Genomic DNA, 19143 nt, shown 5'->3' with positions numbered 1-19143 from the left:
CCTCTAACACTGAACACACTCTAAAAATGTTGAATTACTTATTTAACCCAATGGTTGAGTTAAAAATATTTGGTGCTTTGTTGGGTTATTTTTAACCTTTGTTGGGTTATTTATTACATATATTCATATATTGTAACATATACACTTGTAATCATGTTTATCTATCCCTGTACATATATTCATATATTGTAACATTTACACTTGTAATCATGTTTATCTATCACTGTACATATATTCATATATTGTAACATTTACACTTGTAATCATGTTGATCTAACTGCACACTACTGATTATTAATAGCAACCTGCACATATATTCATATATTGTAAATCTGTTCATAGCTCATCCAACCTGTATATAATGTTCATAGTACATCCATCTGTGAATATCACCATAGTTTTCTATAACTGCACTTTATAACTTATTCCTGTATCCTGCACTTGCTGCTATTGCACTGCTGGTTAGACCTAAACTGCATTTCGTTGCATTGTACTTGTACATGTGTAATGACAATAAAGTTGAATCTAATCTAATCTAATCTAATCTATTAATAACTTAACCAGTTGGGTTAAAAATTTTGAACTTTAACAGTCAACTAAATTAACTGACACAGAACAGCTATCTTAATATGTGGACATAAAGTACATTTCATACACAGTGGCAATTCATAAACAGCAATAAAAGAAACAAGTATAAAAATATAGACAAATAGCATAAAAAAAGGTGAAAATGTATTAAAACAGGTTTTAATAGAACGAAAACGAAGAGAAAGACACAATAATGCGATCTGTCGGACGCAGCACAATGCTCGTTCAGTAAAGGCACAGCTATACAGATGCGTTTTCAGTCTTGATTTCAACCCTCTCAGGCTCAAATTAAGTTTTAGAAACAGGAAAAATCTGATATTTGGGGAAAATTATCATATGTGGTGGTACAATAGAATCCTGACTTTTTTTAGAGAGAGACCTTCACATGCAAGGCACTCTGGGATATTGCAGATTTGCAACATTGGCCCAGTGTGGTAATTAGACACTGACGACTGAATATGATATGAACAATAACTTTTTATAAACAACTTTTCAAACGATGTAACAAATTGCTTTTCAGTGGCAGAACAACAACGAAAACAATATGGGATCCAAATCCAATATCTCAAATCCTCATTGAGTAGGTCACGTTTCCAGCTCACTTTGTCATGTGGTAATGTCTTTTGTAGATATTTTTTTTTGTCTTTTGTGATTGTTTGTTGCTAATGGACAACCAAGTCCTGCAGTGGTACTTCTGAGTTAAAAAAAAAACTCATAAAATATGTATCTGAAGTAATAAGGTAGTTAATTTTGAACTGTTGCAAATCAGCAACGCCTGCCTTGAGAGGGTTAATGTACCAAATGTTGGAGCACATCTGATAATTTCTAAAAGCTGATTCCAGCAGCAGATGGCATATAGCTGAGGGCCGATTCACCCTGCTTTGACTGAACTCCTGGAATTTCTAGTTTATATGATCCTAAAGATCTGAGTGATCTCTTAGATTTGTAGGTCCTAGGCCATTTGGTGATTTAAAGACAAGTAATAATACATTCAAATCTATTCTGAATGTAGCTGGGAGCCATAAAGACCTGAGGACAGGTGTGATGTGCTCTGATTTCCGGGCTCTGGTCAGAATCCTGGCTGCAGCATTCTGAATTAGCTGCAACTGTCTGACTGTCTTTTTGGGAAGGCCAGTGAGGAGGCCGGTACAGTAATCCACCCTGCTGCTGATAAAAGCATGAACAAGTTTCACTAAGTCTTTACTGAAAACAAAACATCTAATTCTTGCAATGTTTTTGAGATGATAGTATGTGGATTTAGTTACTGCTTTGAAATGACTATTGAAGCTCAGATCTGACTCTAGAGTCACACCAAGATTCTTGACCTTATTTTTTGTTGTTTGACCCTTAGATCCAAGGTACGCATTCACCTTGAGAACCTCATCTCTGTTCCCAAACGCAATGACTTCAGTTTCCTCTTTGTTTGACTTAAGAAAGTTTCCGCACATCCAGTTGTTAATTTCATCAATGCATTGGCAGAGGGTGTCAATAGGGCTGTAGTCATTAGGCAGTAAGGCTAAGTAGATCTGAGTGTCATCAGCATAGCTGTGGTAGGAGATTTGGTTCTTCCTCATTATTCAGCTCAGCGGGAGCATATAAAGGCTGAACTGAAGATGTGCCAGAATTGAGCCTTGTGGGACTCCACAAGTGTCCACATCGACCCATGGTCATCTATACTGACATAGCCAATCTATATCAAACGGATAAAAACGTAAGTGTCTGGAACTTGAAATGTAGTGGAAATAAAGCATTGAAAACTGCATATTATTTATTTTACACAGCTGTAATTATGAAATTAATAGTAGCAGTAATAATCGCGATAGTAATTAAAATTTTAATCAAAATAACCTAATGCATTGGGTTAAAATAACCCATAGTTGGGAAGGTGCTATAATAACCTATAGTTGGGTTATATGTTGGGGTATTTTTAACCCGACTATATTAACTGAGCATTATTTACATCAGCGAGTCATTGTTCATTAATATTTAACCAACAATGAGCATTTTCCAATGAACACTTCCTTTTTAACCAATCTGCATTTTATTTTCTACTTTGCAACATGGTTCAATTCAATTCATCTTTATTTCTCTATAGCGCTTTTACAACGTAGATTGTGCCAAACTGTGTCAGTCCAGTTTTCAGAGTAGAAGTTCAGTGTGGTTTAACCATTTGAGTTAAAAAAAAAACTAATCTATATGAGTACTGTGAACTTACTCCATTGAAGCTGAAGCAATGAGGTATTTAATTAACTCAATGGGCCCTATCATACACCCGGTGCAATGTGACGCAAGGCGCAACGCAATTGTTGTTTGCTAGTTTCAGCTTAGCGCAAGAGTCATTTTGACGTGTTGCGCCACTTTGTTTAAATAGCACATGAATATGCGCTCATATGTGCGCTCATAGGCGTTCTGGACATAAAAGGAAGGCATGTTGAAGTGCATTGCTGGTGCGTTGCTATTTTGAGAAACTATAATAGATTGTTCAATAGACCAGACCAAAGCCAGTCTATTGCACACTGCTTAATACACACAAGATGTAGAGCAATACGCAAATATCTTTACATATGGAAAAGAATTAAAACATTAAGGATATATATATATATATATATATATATATATATATATATATATATATATATATATATATATATATATATATATATATATATATATATAAATAAATTACATATATATATATATATATATATATATATGATATAATAAGGATATATATAGGATATAAATATTACAAAACATATTATTTTCTAGCCTACATAAATATAAAAACAACACTTTCATGCCTTCTTCATCTCGGGAGGCTTTTTCAGTTTATTAATGACAATTTGCTTTTGTTTAATGTTATTATTATTATCAGTATTATTTATTATATCCATATTTATATTTGTTTTATTAAAAACAAGCTTAGACTTGTCCACACGTCAGGTTTTGGACCATATGGGGCACAGCAAGTGTATTTGGAAATAACTCAGGTTTTTGAGCACACTTCAATATTATTGTTCATTTATTCGTTTGCTGGAAATTAGAACTGAATTTAGAAATAGTTTGGAAACAAATCTTTGCCTTAACAAACGAAAATTAATTATTTATAGGCTAATTGATGTCTGTGCAAACAAGGTTTCCCTATCCACGAGAGCAAAAGTGAAAGTAGATTATGAGATGCCTTATAGCTGCAGATGCTCAGTTAAACCGTTTTCTTGCTAGTGAAACGCTCAGTTTTTCCACTTACAAAGTTGTCATGTAAATAGCAAATGAGCTATGGCGCGACGCAACTGGCTCTTAAAGGGAATGGGAGATGAGACTCTGATTGGTTTGTTCTTAAAACACACCTATAACTCATTAAGAGAATAAGCTCAACCCTTTAAAACCATGCGCAACGGCGCAAATCGGATTTTTCCGTCCTTATATTAGCAAAAGTGGATTCTGACACGCTCTGAATGCGTTTGCGCCCTGCGCTTTAGACTTTATGCATGGATTGTCAAAATAGAGCCCAATACCTTCAACACTGAGTTCAAAACTCTTTTCAAATGAGTAGAAATACCTTTCAGTAAACTTTGAGTTAACTACACCTTTTTCATTTGATAAAGTTGACTGTTGGGTTTTACAGTGTAATATTCAGCTTAAAGTGACATTTAAAGACTTAACTAGGTTAATTAGGCAAGTTAGGATTATTAGTCAAGTCAATAGAAGAATAAAATATAACTTAAAGGGGCTAATAATATTGACCTTAAAATTATTATTTTTTTAAATTAACTGCTTTTATTCTAGCCAAAATAAAACAATCAAAATAAATTTTTTTATAGGAAATACATAGAAAAATTCCTTGCTCTATTAAACTTTATTTGCAAAAAAGGACAAACTTAACATTTTTGGCTAATATGATTGCTTTTTGTTCTGTGCTCTCCTTATTTAAAGTGACTTTAGATTATTCTCTTGTAATCAGCAAAATAACAATAAAGCCAAATGGTTTCTCCGTGGCCGCATGACCCGTGCAACGATACACGATGCTGGAAATGACAGTGCATTCTGAGCTCACGGCGGGACGTTCAGCCCTCCTGCCCTGCGCCCTGCTGGGATCTGCTCTCCATCATTTATACTGTCTGAGATGAGGTGAAGGGGGGCAATGAACTCGCCAAAGCCGGAGCATATCTGCAGAGAATCTAAAGGTGAACATATGCACACACAAACACTGCTGACCAAGAGGCTTTAAACAAGATTTAAAACTCTTAAATAAAACTTAAAATGTTTTTTAAATTCTACGGCGAATAGAACATTTCAATTACATTTTAAAGTGAATGAGAAAATATGTGTGTATATTTATAAATAACCATTCTTCAATAAAAATACAGCTTTAATCCTGAGTTGTGATTTTATTATTAAAAGATAATAAACATATATTATATACATACATACATAAATATATTTATATATACACATGCATGCATACATACATACATATATATGTATACACACACACACACACACACACACACACACACACACACACACACACATATATATATATATATATATATATGTAATATATATATATATATATATATATATATATATATATATATATATATTACATATATATATATATTACATAATATATATATATATATATATATATATATATATATATATATATATGTACATACATACATTATACATACATACATACAGTTGAAGTCATAATTATTAGACCCCGTTTATATTTTCCCCAATTTCTGTTTAGCAGAGAGATTTTTTTCAGCACATTTCTAAACATAATAGTTTTAATAACTAATTTCTACTAACTGATTTATTTTTTCTTTGCCATGATGACAGTAAATTATATTTGACAAGATATTTTTTCAAGACACTTCTATACAGCTTAAAGTGACATTTAAATGCTTAATAAGTTAATTAGGTTAATTAGGCAGGTTAGGGTAATTAGGCAAGTCATTGTATAATGATGGTTTGTTCTGTAGACTATCGAAAAAATATATAGCTGAAAGAGGCTAATAATTTTGACCTTAAAATGGTGTTGAAAAAATGTAAAACTGCTTTTATTCTAGCCTAAATAAAACAAACAATGATTTGAATGTTTTTTTTTTCTTCTTCTTTTTTAAATATTTCCCAAATGAAGTTTAACAGAGCAAGGAAATTTTCACAGTATGTCTGATAATATTTTTTCTTCTGGAGAAAGTCTTATTTCTTTTATTTCGGCTAGAATAAAAGCAGTTTTAATTTTTTTAAAAAACATTTTAAGGTCAAAATTATTAGCCCCTTTAAGCTTTTTTTTTTGATAGTCTACAGAACAAACCATTGTTATACAATAACTTGCCTAATTACCCTAACCTGCCAAGTAAACCTAATTAACTTAATTAAGCCTTTAAATGTCACTTTAAGCTGTATAGAAGTGTCTTGAAAAATATCTAGTCCAATATTACTTATTGTCATCATGGCGAAAGTAAATTATTATTTATTATTATTATTATTATTATTATTAGAAATGAGTTATTAAAACTATTATGTCTAGAAATGTGTTGAACAAATCTGCTCTCCTTTAAACAGGGGGGTTAATAATTCTCACTTCAACTGATATATATAATAGATTAATTCATTATTTATCTGAGGTTGCCACAGCAGAATGAACTGCCAACTATTCTGGCAATAGTTTTACACAGCGGATGCCCTTCTAGCCGCAACCAAGCACTGAGAAAATATAGAAAAATTGTCATAAATATGGTGTAAACTATTTATGTACTCTATAACTTCAAATTATATATGGCTTACTATGTCTGGTATCAAAGTAATAATTGTAATTTTTTTAACTGAATGTTCATTCCTTTATTCATTTTCTTTTTTCTTTTCTTAATTTTTAAATTTTCTTTTCTCCATTTTTTACATTTTCTAATTTTCTTAGTCCCTTTATTAATCTGGGGTCACCACAGTGAAATGAACCGCCAACTTATCCAGCATATGTTTTACACAGTGGATGCCGATCCAGCTGCAACCCACCACTGGAAAACACCCACACACCCACACCCACACCCACACAATGGATGATTTAGCTTACCCAATTCACCTGTGGCCGATATGTCTTTGGACTGTGGGGGAGACCGGAGCACCTGGAGGAAACCCATGCAAACACAGGGAGAACATGCAAACTCCATACAGAAATGCCAACTGACCCAGCCGAGGCTCAAACCAGCGACCTTCTTGCTGTGAGGTGTATGTGCTATCCACTGTGCCGCCGTGACCCCCTAAACTGAAATGTTTAGAATAATAATTATTAGTATTTTATATTATTATTATGATTATTCATTCATTTTCATTTGGCTTAGTCCCTTTATTCATGAGGGTTCGCCACAGCGGAATGAACCGCCAACTTATCCCGCATATGTTTGATGCAGCGGATGCCCTTCCAGGCACAACCCAGTACTGGGTAACACCCATACACACTCACATTCACACACACACACACTACATGCCAATACAGGGAGAACATGCAAACTCCACACAGAAATGCCAATTAACCCAACCGGGACTCAAACCAGCAACCTACTTGCTGGCGACAGTGCAAACCACTGAGCCACTTTGCCACTCAACCTAAACCTCAAGGTTTGTAACGCAATGCTTAGCACATTGAGCTAGTTGAACAGGCATTATTATGATTATGATTATTATTATTAATTCAAAATCTCAAATTGAATCACTTCAATCATCAAATCACCACTTTAGTAAATGTGTTTAAAATCTTCTCATCTAACAAATACAGAAAAATTAATTCTGGCCTAATGCTCCTAGTGTTAGTTTTATATCCCGATGTGCTCAACAGAAGGGAAAACCAAAATCAATGCATGCTGAACAAAACGCTCAAAATCAGGACGTCACACAGCAATATCTGGTTCAACAAACCCTGAGCTCATCAGCATCAAACGCAAGCCTTCAATTTAACATTCACATGCATTCAGAATAATGAGAGCGCTTTTTCTTTACCATGTCTAATTTTCCTGTATTGTTCTCTGAGCTAATGATCCGCGTCCTCCAGCAGGGCAGATCCTCAGACTCATTCGGGCCCCGAGCGCCACTTAAATATGGTGATTCAGTGGTGACGCAAAACACACAGACACTTGAAGACTGTGGCACCATGAAGAACACCAACACCATCATCAACGTCCACTCAATAAAATCCCCATGAACCGGAAGCTGTGATCTTTTTTTATTCGTTGTATTGTGACGCAGTTCCTAAAGAAACTGAATATTAAATGAGAAAACAGTCAGCATGGCTTGCTTTTTTTTCTACTGTGAGCTGACTGGATGTAGTAAAGAAGCCATTTCATTCAGAAAGATCAGAAAAAGGCTTTCGGGAGAGTTATTACAACCTAACAGACACCTCCTTCTCCTCACCATTTCTGTTTCTTGTCAAAACTGACAGTTAGAGGGGCGTGGTTAAGTATGTTAGCCACGCCCAACACCTCAGAGAGACAAAAGTCCCTTTAAGGAAAGTCATTTCACTCGGCAGCCATCTTAGAAACGCCCTTTGGGCAGTATGCTCAGACATTCAGCTTGAATCGGTAAACATCAAATTCTCCAAAATTGTTTGCCAACTTTACAATTAAATTTCACATTAGGAATCGAAATTAAAATTAAACAACAACTGTCTCTTTAGTTTCATTTCTAAACATTCAAATCACACAAAATCTGCAAAAACTCACGTCTGGTCTGACCGCCTCCTTCGGAGATTCACCAGTCTACACTCACCGGCCACTTTATTAGGTACACCTTACTAGTACAGGACCCCATTTTTCCTTCAGAACTGCCTTATTCCTTCATGGCATAAGTACTGGAAAATCCCTCAAAGATGTTGGTCCATATTTACATGATAGCGTAACAAAGTTGCTGCAGATTTGTCGGCTGCACATCCATGATGCGAATCTCCTGTTCCACCACATCCCAAAGATGCTCTATTGGATTGAGAGCGGGTGACTGTGGAGGCCATTTGAGTACAGTGAACTCATCATGCTCAAGAAACCAGTCTGAGATGATTCACGCTTTATGACATGGTGCATTATCCTGCTGGAAGTAGCCATCAGAAGATGGGTACACTGTGGTCATAAAGGGATGGACATGATCAGCAACAATACTCAGGTAGGCTGTGGTGTTGACACGATGCTCAATTTGTACTAGTGGGCCCCAAAGTGTGCCAAGAAAATATCCCCCACACCATTACACCACCACCACCAGCCTGAACTGTTAATACCAGGCAGGATGGACCAATGCTTTCATTTTGTTGATGCCAAATTCTGACCCTATCTGAATGTTAAAGTAGAAATCAAGACTCATCAGACCAGGCAACATCTCTTCTATTGTCAAATTTTGGTGAGCCTGTGCCAATTGTAGCCTCAGTTTCCTGTTCTTACCTGACAGGAGTGGCACCCGGTGTGGCACCCCATCCGCCTCAAGGTTGGACGTGTTGTGTGTTTAGAGATGCTCTTCTGCAGACCTCAGTTGAAACGAGTGGTTATTTGAGTTACAGTTGCCTTTCTATTAGCTGGAACCAGTCTGGCCATTCTCCTCTGACTTCTGGCATCAACAGAAGGCATTTGCGCTCACAGAACTGCCGCTCACTGGATATTTTCTCTTTTTTGGACCATTCTCTGTAAACCCTAGATAGGGTTGTGCGTGAAAATAACAGCAGATCAGCATTTTCTGAAATACTCAGAGCAGCCCGTCTGGCACCAACAACTCTGCCACGTTCAAAGTCACCTAAATTACCTTTCTTCCCCCATTCTAATGCTCCGTTTGAACTGCAGCAGATCATCTTGACCAAGTCTACATGCCTAAAAGCATTAAGTTGCTGTTATGTGATTGGCTGATTAGAAATTTGCGCAAACGAGCAAATAGACAAGTGTACCTAATAAAGCGGCCGGTGAGTGTATAGTGATTGATGATTGGCTCCGGTACTAGAAGGCAGGGCTTTATTCGCCATATTGAATGGGACACTTCTCCCCATTTAAAACTATACATGTCTTGTGTATTCTGTAGTGTTTGGAGAGACATAATTTGAGAATTCAACTGAAAACCAAGTGAATTTTGTAGCAGAATTAGATTTTCTAAAATTTCTAGAAGGGCAAACAATTTTCTTATTGTCATGCACAAATTATTGTTCACCACAGATCTAGCAGATAGCATGATCGCTTCACAAGAAGGTCTCTGGTTTGAGCCTCGGCTGGGTCAGTTGGCGTTTCTCTGTAGAGTTTGCATGTTCTCCCCGGGTTCGTGTGGGTTTTCTCCATGTGCTCCGGTTTCCGCCACAAGTCCAAACACATGCAGTACAGATGAATTGGGTAAACTAAATTGTCCATAGTGTATGTGTGTGAATGAGTGCGTATGGATGTTACCCAGTGATGGTTTGCAGCTGGAAGGGCATCCGCTGCGTAAAACATATGCTAGATAAGTTGGTGGTTCAATCCACTGTGGCCAGCCAGGATTAATAAAGGGATTAAGCCGAAAAGAAAATAAATGAATGAAAGAAATCAATGTAATGTCTGTATTTTTATTTGAAGAAGCTACCACTCTCTACGGTAACCATTTCAGCTCGCGTTTTCCAGCAATCTAAAAGCGCATGCTTATTACCTGATATTACCTGGTTACAGTGGAAAACGGTCTCTCAAAGAAGCATTTTTTTTTTGGTAAAAACTATGTTTGTAATGTCAGTAATGCAATTACACTGACTTTAGTAACTGTAATCAAATGACACAAATTTAAAATGCAATTCATTACATTACTGCGTCATTAGAATACACTAGCGCATTACTATGGTTTATGTTACCAACTCTGCCTCTAAGGAACCTAAAATGGATATCTACTGTATGGCATCCCTACTTGCCTCAGAAGGAGCTTCCTGTGTAGACGTCGAGAGTTTGGAACGGATCCTGAAACACATCATCGCAAAGCCTCCCTCGTGCCCTGTGCAGTTCAGGCTCACAGCAATTTGTCTGTTTCATTTTGTTTGATTTGTCTCTGACGGGCTGTGTGGTAGTGCGAGTCGACTGATGTGTGGAAGTATAGCTGTGAGAAAAGCTTTTCTGCTGTAATTACGGCGTGCCTGGAATGAGTGACACTCACAGGCCGATGACTGACTCGTGTCATTGTGTTTTCTGTGCTTTAAAGAGCAAATCGCTTCATGTCACAATAGTGTCAGTAGGGGTGTGTGATTCATTTTTATGTGAGAGAACAATGGAGAGAGACTTTTTATGGAGAGAGAGAGTCGTAATGAAAGAAACGTAATGGTTTAAATTGAAATCGTACAAAATATCTGCACTACCTGACAAAAGTCTGTCATCGATCCCAGTTGGAAGAGCAACATATAATAACTTGACTTCTAGTTGATCATTTGGAAAAGTGGCTATTTTTCTGAGGAATCATCTGTTGAGCTGCATCCCAATCATCACAAATACTGCACAAGACCTACTGGAACCTGTATGGACCCAAGATTCTCACAGAAATCAGTCAAGTTTGATAAAGAAAAAAGTCATGGTTTGAGGTTACATTCAGTATGGGGAGTGTGAGAGATCTGCAGAGTGGATGGCAACATCAAAAGCCTGAGGTATCAAGACATTTGTGCTGCCCATTACATTACAAACCACAGGAGGGGGCAAATTCTTCAGCAGGATAGCGCTTCTTATACTTCAGTCTCCACATCAAAGTTCCTGAAAGCAAAGAAGATCAAGGTGCTCCGGCATTGGCCAGCCAAGTCATCAGACATGAACATTATTAAGCATGTCTGGGGTAAAACGAAGGAGGCGGCATTAAAGATGAATCCAAAGAATCTTGATGAACTCTGGGAGTCCTGCATTAACGCTTTCTTTGCCATTCCAGATAACTTTATTAATCAGTTATTTGAGTCATTGCAGAGATGTATGGATGCAGTCCTCGAAGCTCATGGGAGTCATACACAATATTCATTCTTTTTCCACTACATCATGATGACTATATATTCTGTACTGTACATTATTTCTGTTGAGTGACAAGACTTTTGTTTGCGCAAAGTCAGACCTTACTGTCTTAAATAAATAATTAAAAATCAAGGCATGATCATATTTTATTTTGCTAAAATAAGCGTATTCTAGAGGCCTTTGCCTTTCATATAAGCTGATAAGCTGATGCCAAATTATTAACTAGAAGTCAAGTTATTATTATTAGTTGTTATATAGCCAAGTTTTTTCACAGAAATGACAAAGGCTTCTCCCAAAAGATAAAATGATGACTATGTCATCATTGTGGTACAATATATTTCTCAGCTTTTATTTACATTTGAATAAAAATTCTCTTAAAAACACACATTTTTAACTGATTTTATATTTTAACCCAGCAGGCAAAGACATTAGTATTAGGTTAGATTTAGTTCATGACCAGAATTCAATGTCTAGCCAGCGTCTAAGGACAACTTTATTTTGACGTCCAATAATGACATCAAATTACATTGATATTTGGTTGATTTTAAGTTGTGTTGGAAAGTGACCAAAGTCCAATGTCTGATAGACGTCATAGTGGTAACATCCACACAACGTCAAGGTGTAACATGATTAGACGTTGATATTCAGTTGATTTTAGGTTGGAAATTGATGTCGGCCAGACATTGGGTTATGACGTCAACAAAATCCAACGTCCCCTCGACGTCAGGGTACAACATCTATATGACGTCCTGTGCCCGCAGGGAACGATTTACTTTTTTAATATTTCATATAAATTTGATAAGTTTAATCATTCATGAACCATTCAAAACATGATTTAATAATAAGAACTCTAATATTTAATAATATTATTTTAATATTATTGAAAAAATAATCTTTTCTATACTTTTTAATATTGTATATTCAGATATGTTTTTCAAAAACAACAGTGCAGGGTTGATAGAAAACAAATTAATACATTTAAAAAGGCTTAATCATTAATAAAAATCTGTATTTAATTATACAAAAAATGTACTCACCCTGGCTGCACGGTGGCACAGTGGGTAGCACATTCGCCTCACAGCAAGAAGGCCACTGGTTCGAGCCTCGGCTGGGTCAGTTAGCATTTCTTTGTCAAAACGTGCTTTAGGTGGACTGCGTTAGCTAAATTGTCCATAGTGATATGTGTTTGAATGAGTGTGTATGCATGTTTCCAAGTGATGGCTTGCAGCTGGAAGGGCAACTGCTGCATAAAACATATGCTGGATAAGTTGGCGATTCATTCCACTGTGGCGGCCCCTGATTAATAAAGGGACTAAGCCGAAAAGAAAATAAATGAATAAATGTACTCACCTTCATGTCCTTCCAAACGAAGGTAAGTTTTGCTTTCCTGTGGGAAACAAAAGACAAAAAATGTGCAAATTATCTCAGTGTTACGACGAGAGCCACTGGTCTCCAACATGAATCAGCTCATCAAATGCTTTTATTTAGCAAAGCCTTTCCAACAAAACCTCTATCATTAAGAGACATTTTCACCAAGCAATCAATTTGTGACCAATAAAATCCAGTCCCAGATTTGTCTCTCATTGATTGTCTTTCTTCAGCCGGAAATGTCACATTGCTTAAAATAAATGGCGAAGGCATTTCTATCATTTCCTCAGAACATTACGTGCACATGTTCGGCCTTTTCACGAAGAAAATACTTGTAAGATGTTTTGTGTGGGAAGAGTATTGTAATTAAGAGTTTTCAATGGCATCCAGCTGAGATGATTACCAGACTCTGAAAGCCTTCTCCATATAATTCCATACAGCGATATTCACACAGTCTGAACGATTTCTCTACAAAACCTCTGAAATGCAACGGTCCACAGATATTGTATACCTCAAAAAACACCAGCCATGCAAAACAGCTGTTCTCATGCGAACAACTATTTACAAAAGAAGCCAAAAGAGTAAAGCAGCTGGTGGTGAAGTCCCATGATGCCGCGGTATGGCGGAGCTCCACATCGATGTCTCAGTGAGGATAATCATGGTCAGATTTCCAGCTTACCGTCTGGATATGAGTTTTAGTCACATACGACTTCGGGTTCATGTTTATCAAAAGTCTGAATTCATATGGGAGTAATTGAGTCCATTCTCATAACAAATACGAAATTCCACATTATTAACCTCTTGAAGGACTCCACTGGAGGAGGCTAATGCTTCCAAATGAGTCTTGAGCAAGTACATTTGACCAAAGTGGACATGAGGCTATGGCCCAATCCCAATTCTATTTTATTGACTGTATTCTACAGCGCACTTGTTTTTGTGCCTGTTTTAGAACTTTCAATTCAGTTGCCAATGGGAGAAAAGACTAGAAATAATACAGTATATGGCAGAAAATGGTCAAACTACTTTTCCTACAAACAAGTATGTTCATGACTATACTTAAAAAGTTGAATAATATAATAAAAAAAATGTGTTTGCAAGTTCCTTAGAGTTAAACAATTGAGTTTTACCATTTTTTTTTCCAATTCCGATTTCTTGGCCTGGCTGGAGCACTTTTAGCTTAGCTTAGCATAGATCATTGAATCGGATTAGACCAAAGACTATTTAATACACAAGACATGTCACCTGTATAGTTTTAAATAGAGAAAAGTGTACCAGTAATGCCGAGTTCAGACTGCGTGATTTTAGCCCCGATTTTGGTTCGCCGACAGGTTTTGAGAAATCGCCGACAAATGCCTGAAATCACAAGCAAATCGCTGCTCGTGCACGTGAGTGACAATCACACAGTATGAACTTTCAAAGACGCGATCTGAGAGAATCGCCGATGAGTCGCCGATGCCTGCGAGATATTTGGCATGCTAAATATCTGGAGCTGTCGGCGATTCAAATCATGCCGTGTGAATTTAGTTTTGACTGAAAATAACATCAGCCATCGCCTACAGCCAATGACAGAGCAGCATTCACTTGTGTGTGCGTGTGTGTATACCTGCTGCAGGCCAGCGGGAGGCTGGGGGAGAAGTTAAAAGCGCTCTTTTTCGGTTTATTTGGACCCACGAAATGGAGGAAAAACTAGTGGAGGTTTGACAGGACTCAGGTATTATCAACGTTGAGGAGAAATGGCTAATTCCCTTCAAACCCAGGTGAGCAAACATGTACATGTTCTACCCCATTAAAGGCTTCTTTCTCATTATGTAGTTAATAACAAAATATATACTACGTGTTTTTGGTTGTGATACGTAGTTTGGACGAAGTTGTCGGCGATTCTTCCTATAAAGTCATGCAATGTGAAAGTCCCTGTCGCCGATCCATCTCGCAGTGTAAACAAAGCAGCAACAAAACGCTAGCCCAGATAGTCATGCAGTGTGAAAACATCTGTGACATGACTACTTTGAAAATCATGCAGTCTGAACTCGGCATTAGTGGGGTGAATAAAGCCCCGCCTTCTAGTACAGGAGCCAATCATCAATTGCTATAGACTGACGATTCTCTGGGGGAGGGGCTCGAATCATTGAATCAGATTAGACAATTAGTTTGGGAGTAATTGGTCCATTTTCATAACAAATATGAGATTCCACATTATTAACCTCTTGAAGGACTCTACTAGAGGAGGCTAATGATTCCAAATGAGTCTTGAACAAATACACTTGACCAAAGTGGACATGAGGCTATGGCCCGATCCCAATTCTATTTTAATGACCTTATTCTGCAACGCACTTGTTTTTGTGCTTGTTTTAGAACTTTCCATTCAGTTGCCAATGGGAGAAATGACAAAATAATACAGTATATGGCAGAAGATGGTCAAACAACTTGCCCTACAGACAAGTATGTTCATGACTATACTTAGAAAGTTGAATAATATAATAAGAAAATATGTTTGCAAGTCCCTTAGGGTTAAACTATTGAGTTTTACCATTTTTTATACATTCAGCCAATCTCTGGGTCTGGCGAGAACACTTTTAGCTTAGCTTAGCATAGATCATTGAATCGGATTAGACCACACACTATATAATGCACAAGACATGTCACTCATATAGTTTTGAATGGGGAAAAGTGTACGTTTAAGATTTGTTTCAGTTGTTGTGTATGGTTTGAGGACTTGTTTCCAGCTGTTTGTGTAAAGTTGTAGGACATTTAAACTTGCTTTCAGTTGTGTATAATACTAGAAGTTGTTTAGCCACTGTTTCCTTGGTTACTATAAGAGCTTGTGAAGCGAACGCAGACGCGGTTTCGCGTCGTCCGCCTCAGTTTCGGCCCTTGTTTTGACTCTCGAGGCGTGTCCAGCTGAATTCAATCAGCTAGTGCTTTGGGGTTATATAAACAACTAGTTCACCGCGGCAGCGGTCGCGGCAGCCTCGTGTGAAGACCGCCTCGTGTGAAGACCGACGAGGGTAAAGACCATCGACTCTACCTGCGCGACTCCACCGAGCAAAGACACCGACAAAGCACTTGAGTACTTTACTTTATTGTTTTTACTTCACACTTATTTTTTGTTGTCAGTGCACTTTTATTATGTGTTTTCTAATTCCTGTTGTTACTAACACTCGCAAAACACGGGAGGTACGCTGCAGGCGTAATCCTCACAACCTTCGTTCAATACATGTATCTACTATTTCACAACTCTCTCTCTCCGTGGGCCTCTGGAATTGTCAATCAGCTGTTAACAAGGCTGATTTTATTACCTCCATAGCTACATATTCTGACTATAATCTCATGGCTCTAACTGAGACCTGGTTGAGGCCGGAGGACACTGCTACACATGCTACTCTTTCTGCTAATTTCTCTTTTTCCCACACTCCTCGTCAGACAGGGAGAGGGGGTGGGACTGGACTACTAATTTCCAAAGAATGGAAATTTACTCTGATACCGTCCCTGCCAACAATCAGCTCCTTTGAATTCCATGCAGTCACCATTATCCACCCCTTCTACATAAATGTGGTTGTCATCTACCGCCCACCAGGTAAATTAGGTCACTTCCTAGATGAACTGGATGTTCTTCTCTCATCTTTTTCTAATTTTGCCACTCCCTTATTGGTGCTAGGTGACTTCAACATTTACGTTGACAAACCGCAAGCTGCAGACTTTCAGACTTTGCTTGCCTCTTTTGACCTAAAAAGAGCACCTACTTCTGCTACCCACAAATCAGGTAATCAGCTAGACCTTATTTACACACGACACTGCTTCACTGATCAAACAATAGTAACTCCACTACAAATATCTGATCATTTCCTTCTGTCTCTCAACATCCACATTACTCCTGAGCCGCCACACACTCCAACACTGGTTACCTTTCGCAGAAACCTACGATCTCTCTCACCCAATAGACTATCCACCATTGTTTCAGACTCTCTTCCTCCATCTCGCAAACTCACTGCACTTGATTCGAACAGTGCCACTAATACACTCTGCTCCACACTAGCATCATGTCTAGACCGATTATGTCCTCTTGCATCCAGGCCAGCCCGTGCCAGTCCTCCTGCACCCTGGCTCTCGGATGCTCTCCGTGAGCATCGCTCAAAACTTCGGGCTGCGGAGAGAATTTGGCGGAAAACTAAAAATCCTGCACATCTCTTAACATACCAAACTCTTCTGTCCTCTTTCTCAGCTGAGGTTACTTCTGCAAAGCAGACGTATTACCGTCTGAAAATCAACAATGCCACTAATCCTCGCCTACTTTTTAAAACATTTTCCTCCCTCCTCTATCCTCCTCCTCCACCCGCATCCTCCACACTTACTACTGATGACTTTGCTACATTCTTCTGCACCAAAACTGCAAAAATCAGTGCTCAATTTGCTGCACCTACAACAAACACGCAAGATACAACACCAACACCACACACACTCACCTCTTTTTCTCAGCTCTCTGAGTCTGAGGTGTCCAAACTTGTGCTATCTAGCCATGCAACCACCTGTCCACTCGATCCCATTCCCTCTCATCTCTTGCAAGCCATCTCTCCTGCAGTCATACCAACACTGACTCACATAATTAACACATCTCTTGACTCTGGTTTATTCCCCACTACATTTAAGCAGGCTAGGGTAACCCCACTGCTAAAGAAACCCAACCTGGACCATACGCTACTTGAAAACTACAGACCAGTATCCCTGCTTCCCTTCATGGCCAAGATTCTGGAGAAAGTAGTGTTCAATCCAGTCCTGGACTTTCTTACTCAAAACAATCTCATGGACAACAAGCAATCCGGCTTTAAGAAAGGCCACTCAACTGAGACTGCCCTGCTCTCGGTCGTGGAGGATCTCAGACTGGCTAAAGCAGACTCTAAATCATCAGTCCTCATTTTGCTGGACTTGTCAGCTGCTTTTGACACTGTCAACCACCAGATCCTGCTATCTACGCTTGAGTCACTGGGCGTTGCGGGCACTGTTATACAATGGTTCAGATCTTACCTCTCTGACAGGTCATTCAGGGTGTCTTGGAGGGGAGAGGTGTCCAACCTACAGCATCTAAACACTGGGGTACCTCAAGGCTCTGTTCTTGGGCCACTTCTCTTCTCCATCTACACATCATCTCTAGGACCAGTCATCCAGAGACATGGATTCTCCTACCACTGCTATGCTGATGATACCCAGCTATACCTCTCTTTTCATCCTGATGATCCCTCGGTTCCAGCTCGTATCTCAGCCTGCCTGTTGGATATTTCACACTGGATGAAAGATCATCATCTTCAGCTGAACCTCGCAAAAACGGAAATGCTTGTAGTTTCTGCCAACCCGACTCTACACCATAACTTTTCAATCCAGATGGATGGGGCAACCATTACTGCATCCAAAATGGTGAAAAGCCTTGGAGTAACGATTGATGACCAACTAAACTTCTCTGACCACATTTCTAGAACTGCTCGATCGTGCAGATTTGCACTCTATAACATCAGAAAGATCCGACCCTTCTTATCTGAACATGCAGCTCAACTCCTTGTTCAAGCTCTTGTTCTCTCCAAACTGGATTACTGCAACTCTCTACTAGCTGGGCTTCCAGCTAACTCTATCAAGCCTTTTCAACTGCTCCAGAATGCAGCAGCACGAGTTGTCTTCAATGAACCTAAACGAGCACATGTCACTCCGCTGCTAGTCCGTTTGCACTGGCTGCCAGTTGCTGCTCGCATCAAATTCAAAACTCTGATGTTTGCCTACAAAGTGACTTCTGGCCTAGCACCTTCTTATCTGCACTCACTTCTGCAGATCTATGTGCCCTCCAGAAACTTGCGTTCTGTGAATGAACGTCGCCTCGTGGTTCCATCCCAAAGAGGGAAAAAATCACTTTCGCTCACGCTCACGCTCAATCTGCCCAGTTGGTGGAATGAACTCCCTAACTGCATCAGAACAGCAGAGTCACTCTCTATTTTCAAGAAACGACTAAAAACTCAACTATTTAGTCTCCACTTCACTTCCTAATCTGCAATTGCCTCTTTGAATATCACACTAACTGTACAAAAAAAAAAAAAACTACTAACACTTCCCTTCTTAGACTTTACAGACCTGAAACTTGCCTTTAGTACTTATTCATTGTTGCTCTTAGTTGTGTAAATTGCTTCCTTGTCCTCATTTGTAAGTCGCTTTGGATAAAAGCGTCTGCTAAATGACTAAATGT

The 19143-nt window shown here is 38.4% G+C and overlaps 1 protein-coding gene and 1 long non-coding RNA gene across 4 annotated transcripts in view; one reads left to right on the top strand and one right to left on the bottom strand.

Annotated features, from left to right (window-relative positions):
* LOC147846522 (uncharacterized) overlaps positions 1 to 18947 on the top strand; it is a 99689-nt gene extending 80742 nt beyond the window's left edge. Inside the window, exon 2 of the mRNA XM_087241432.1 lies at positions 15967 to 18947. Within this exon, the coding sequence (XP_087097558.1) occupies positions 16050 to 18947 (2898 nt within the window). The 5' untranslated portion in view covers positions 15967 to 16049. The remainder of the gene's footprint in view (positions 1 to 15966) is intronic.
* Positions 4406 to 19143, bottom strand: part of LOC147837255 (uncharacterized) — a 28649-nt gene continuing 13911 nt past the window's right edge. The window contains exons 5-6 of one of the 3 annotated variants that reach the window (XR_015479036.1): positions 12906 to 12942; positions 4406 to 4755 (exon numbers count right to left, since the gene is read on the bottom strand). This is a non-coding gene — a long non-coding RNA (uncharacterized LOC147837255). Of the gene's footprint in view, positions 4767 to 12905; positions 12943 to 19143 lie in introns of all 3 variants that reach the window. The other 2 variants (XR_015479035.1, XR_015479037.1) reach the window with 2 other exon arrangements.

The sequence above is a fragment of the Danio rerio genome, chromosome 2, assembly GCF_052040795.2.
Source record: "Danio rerio strain M-AB ecotype USA chromosome 2, GRCz13ab, whole genome shotgun sequence".
NCBI classification, from domain to species: Eukaryota; Metazoa; Chordata; class Actinopteri; order Cypriniformes; family Danionidae; genus Danio; species Danio rerio.
Note: the sequence above shows the minus strand (reverse complement) of the source record. Positions and strands in the feature narration are given on the sequence as shown.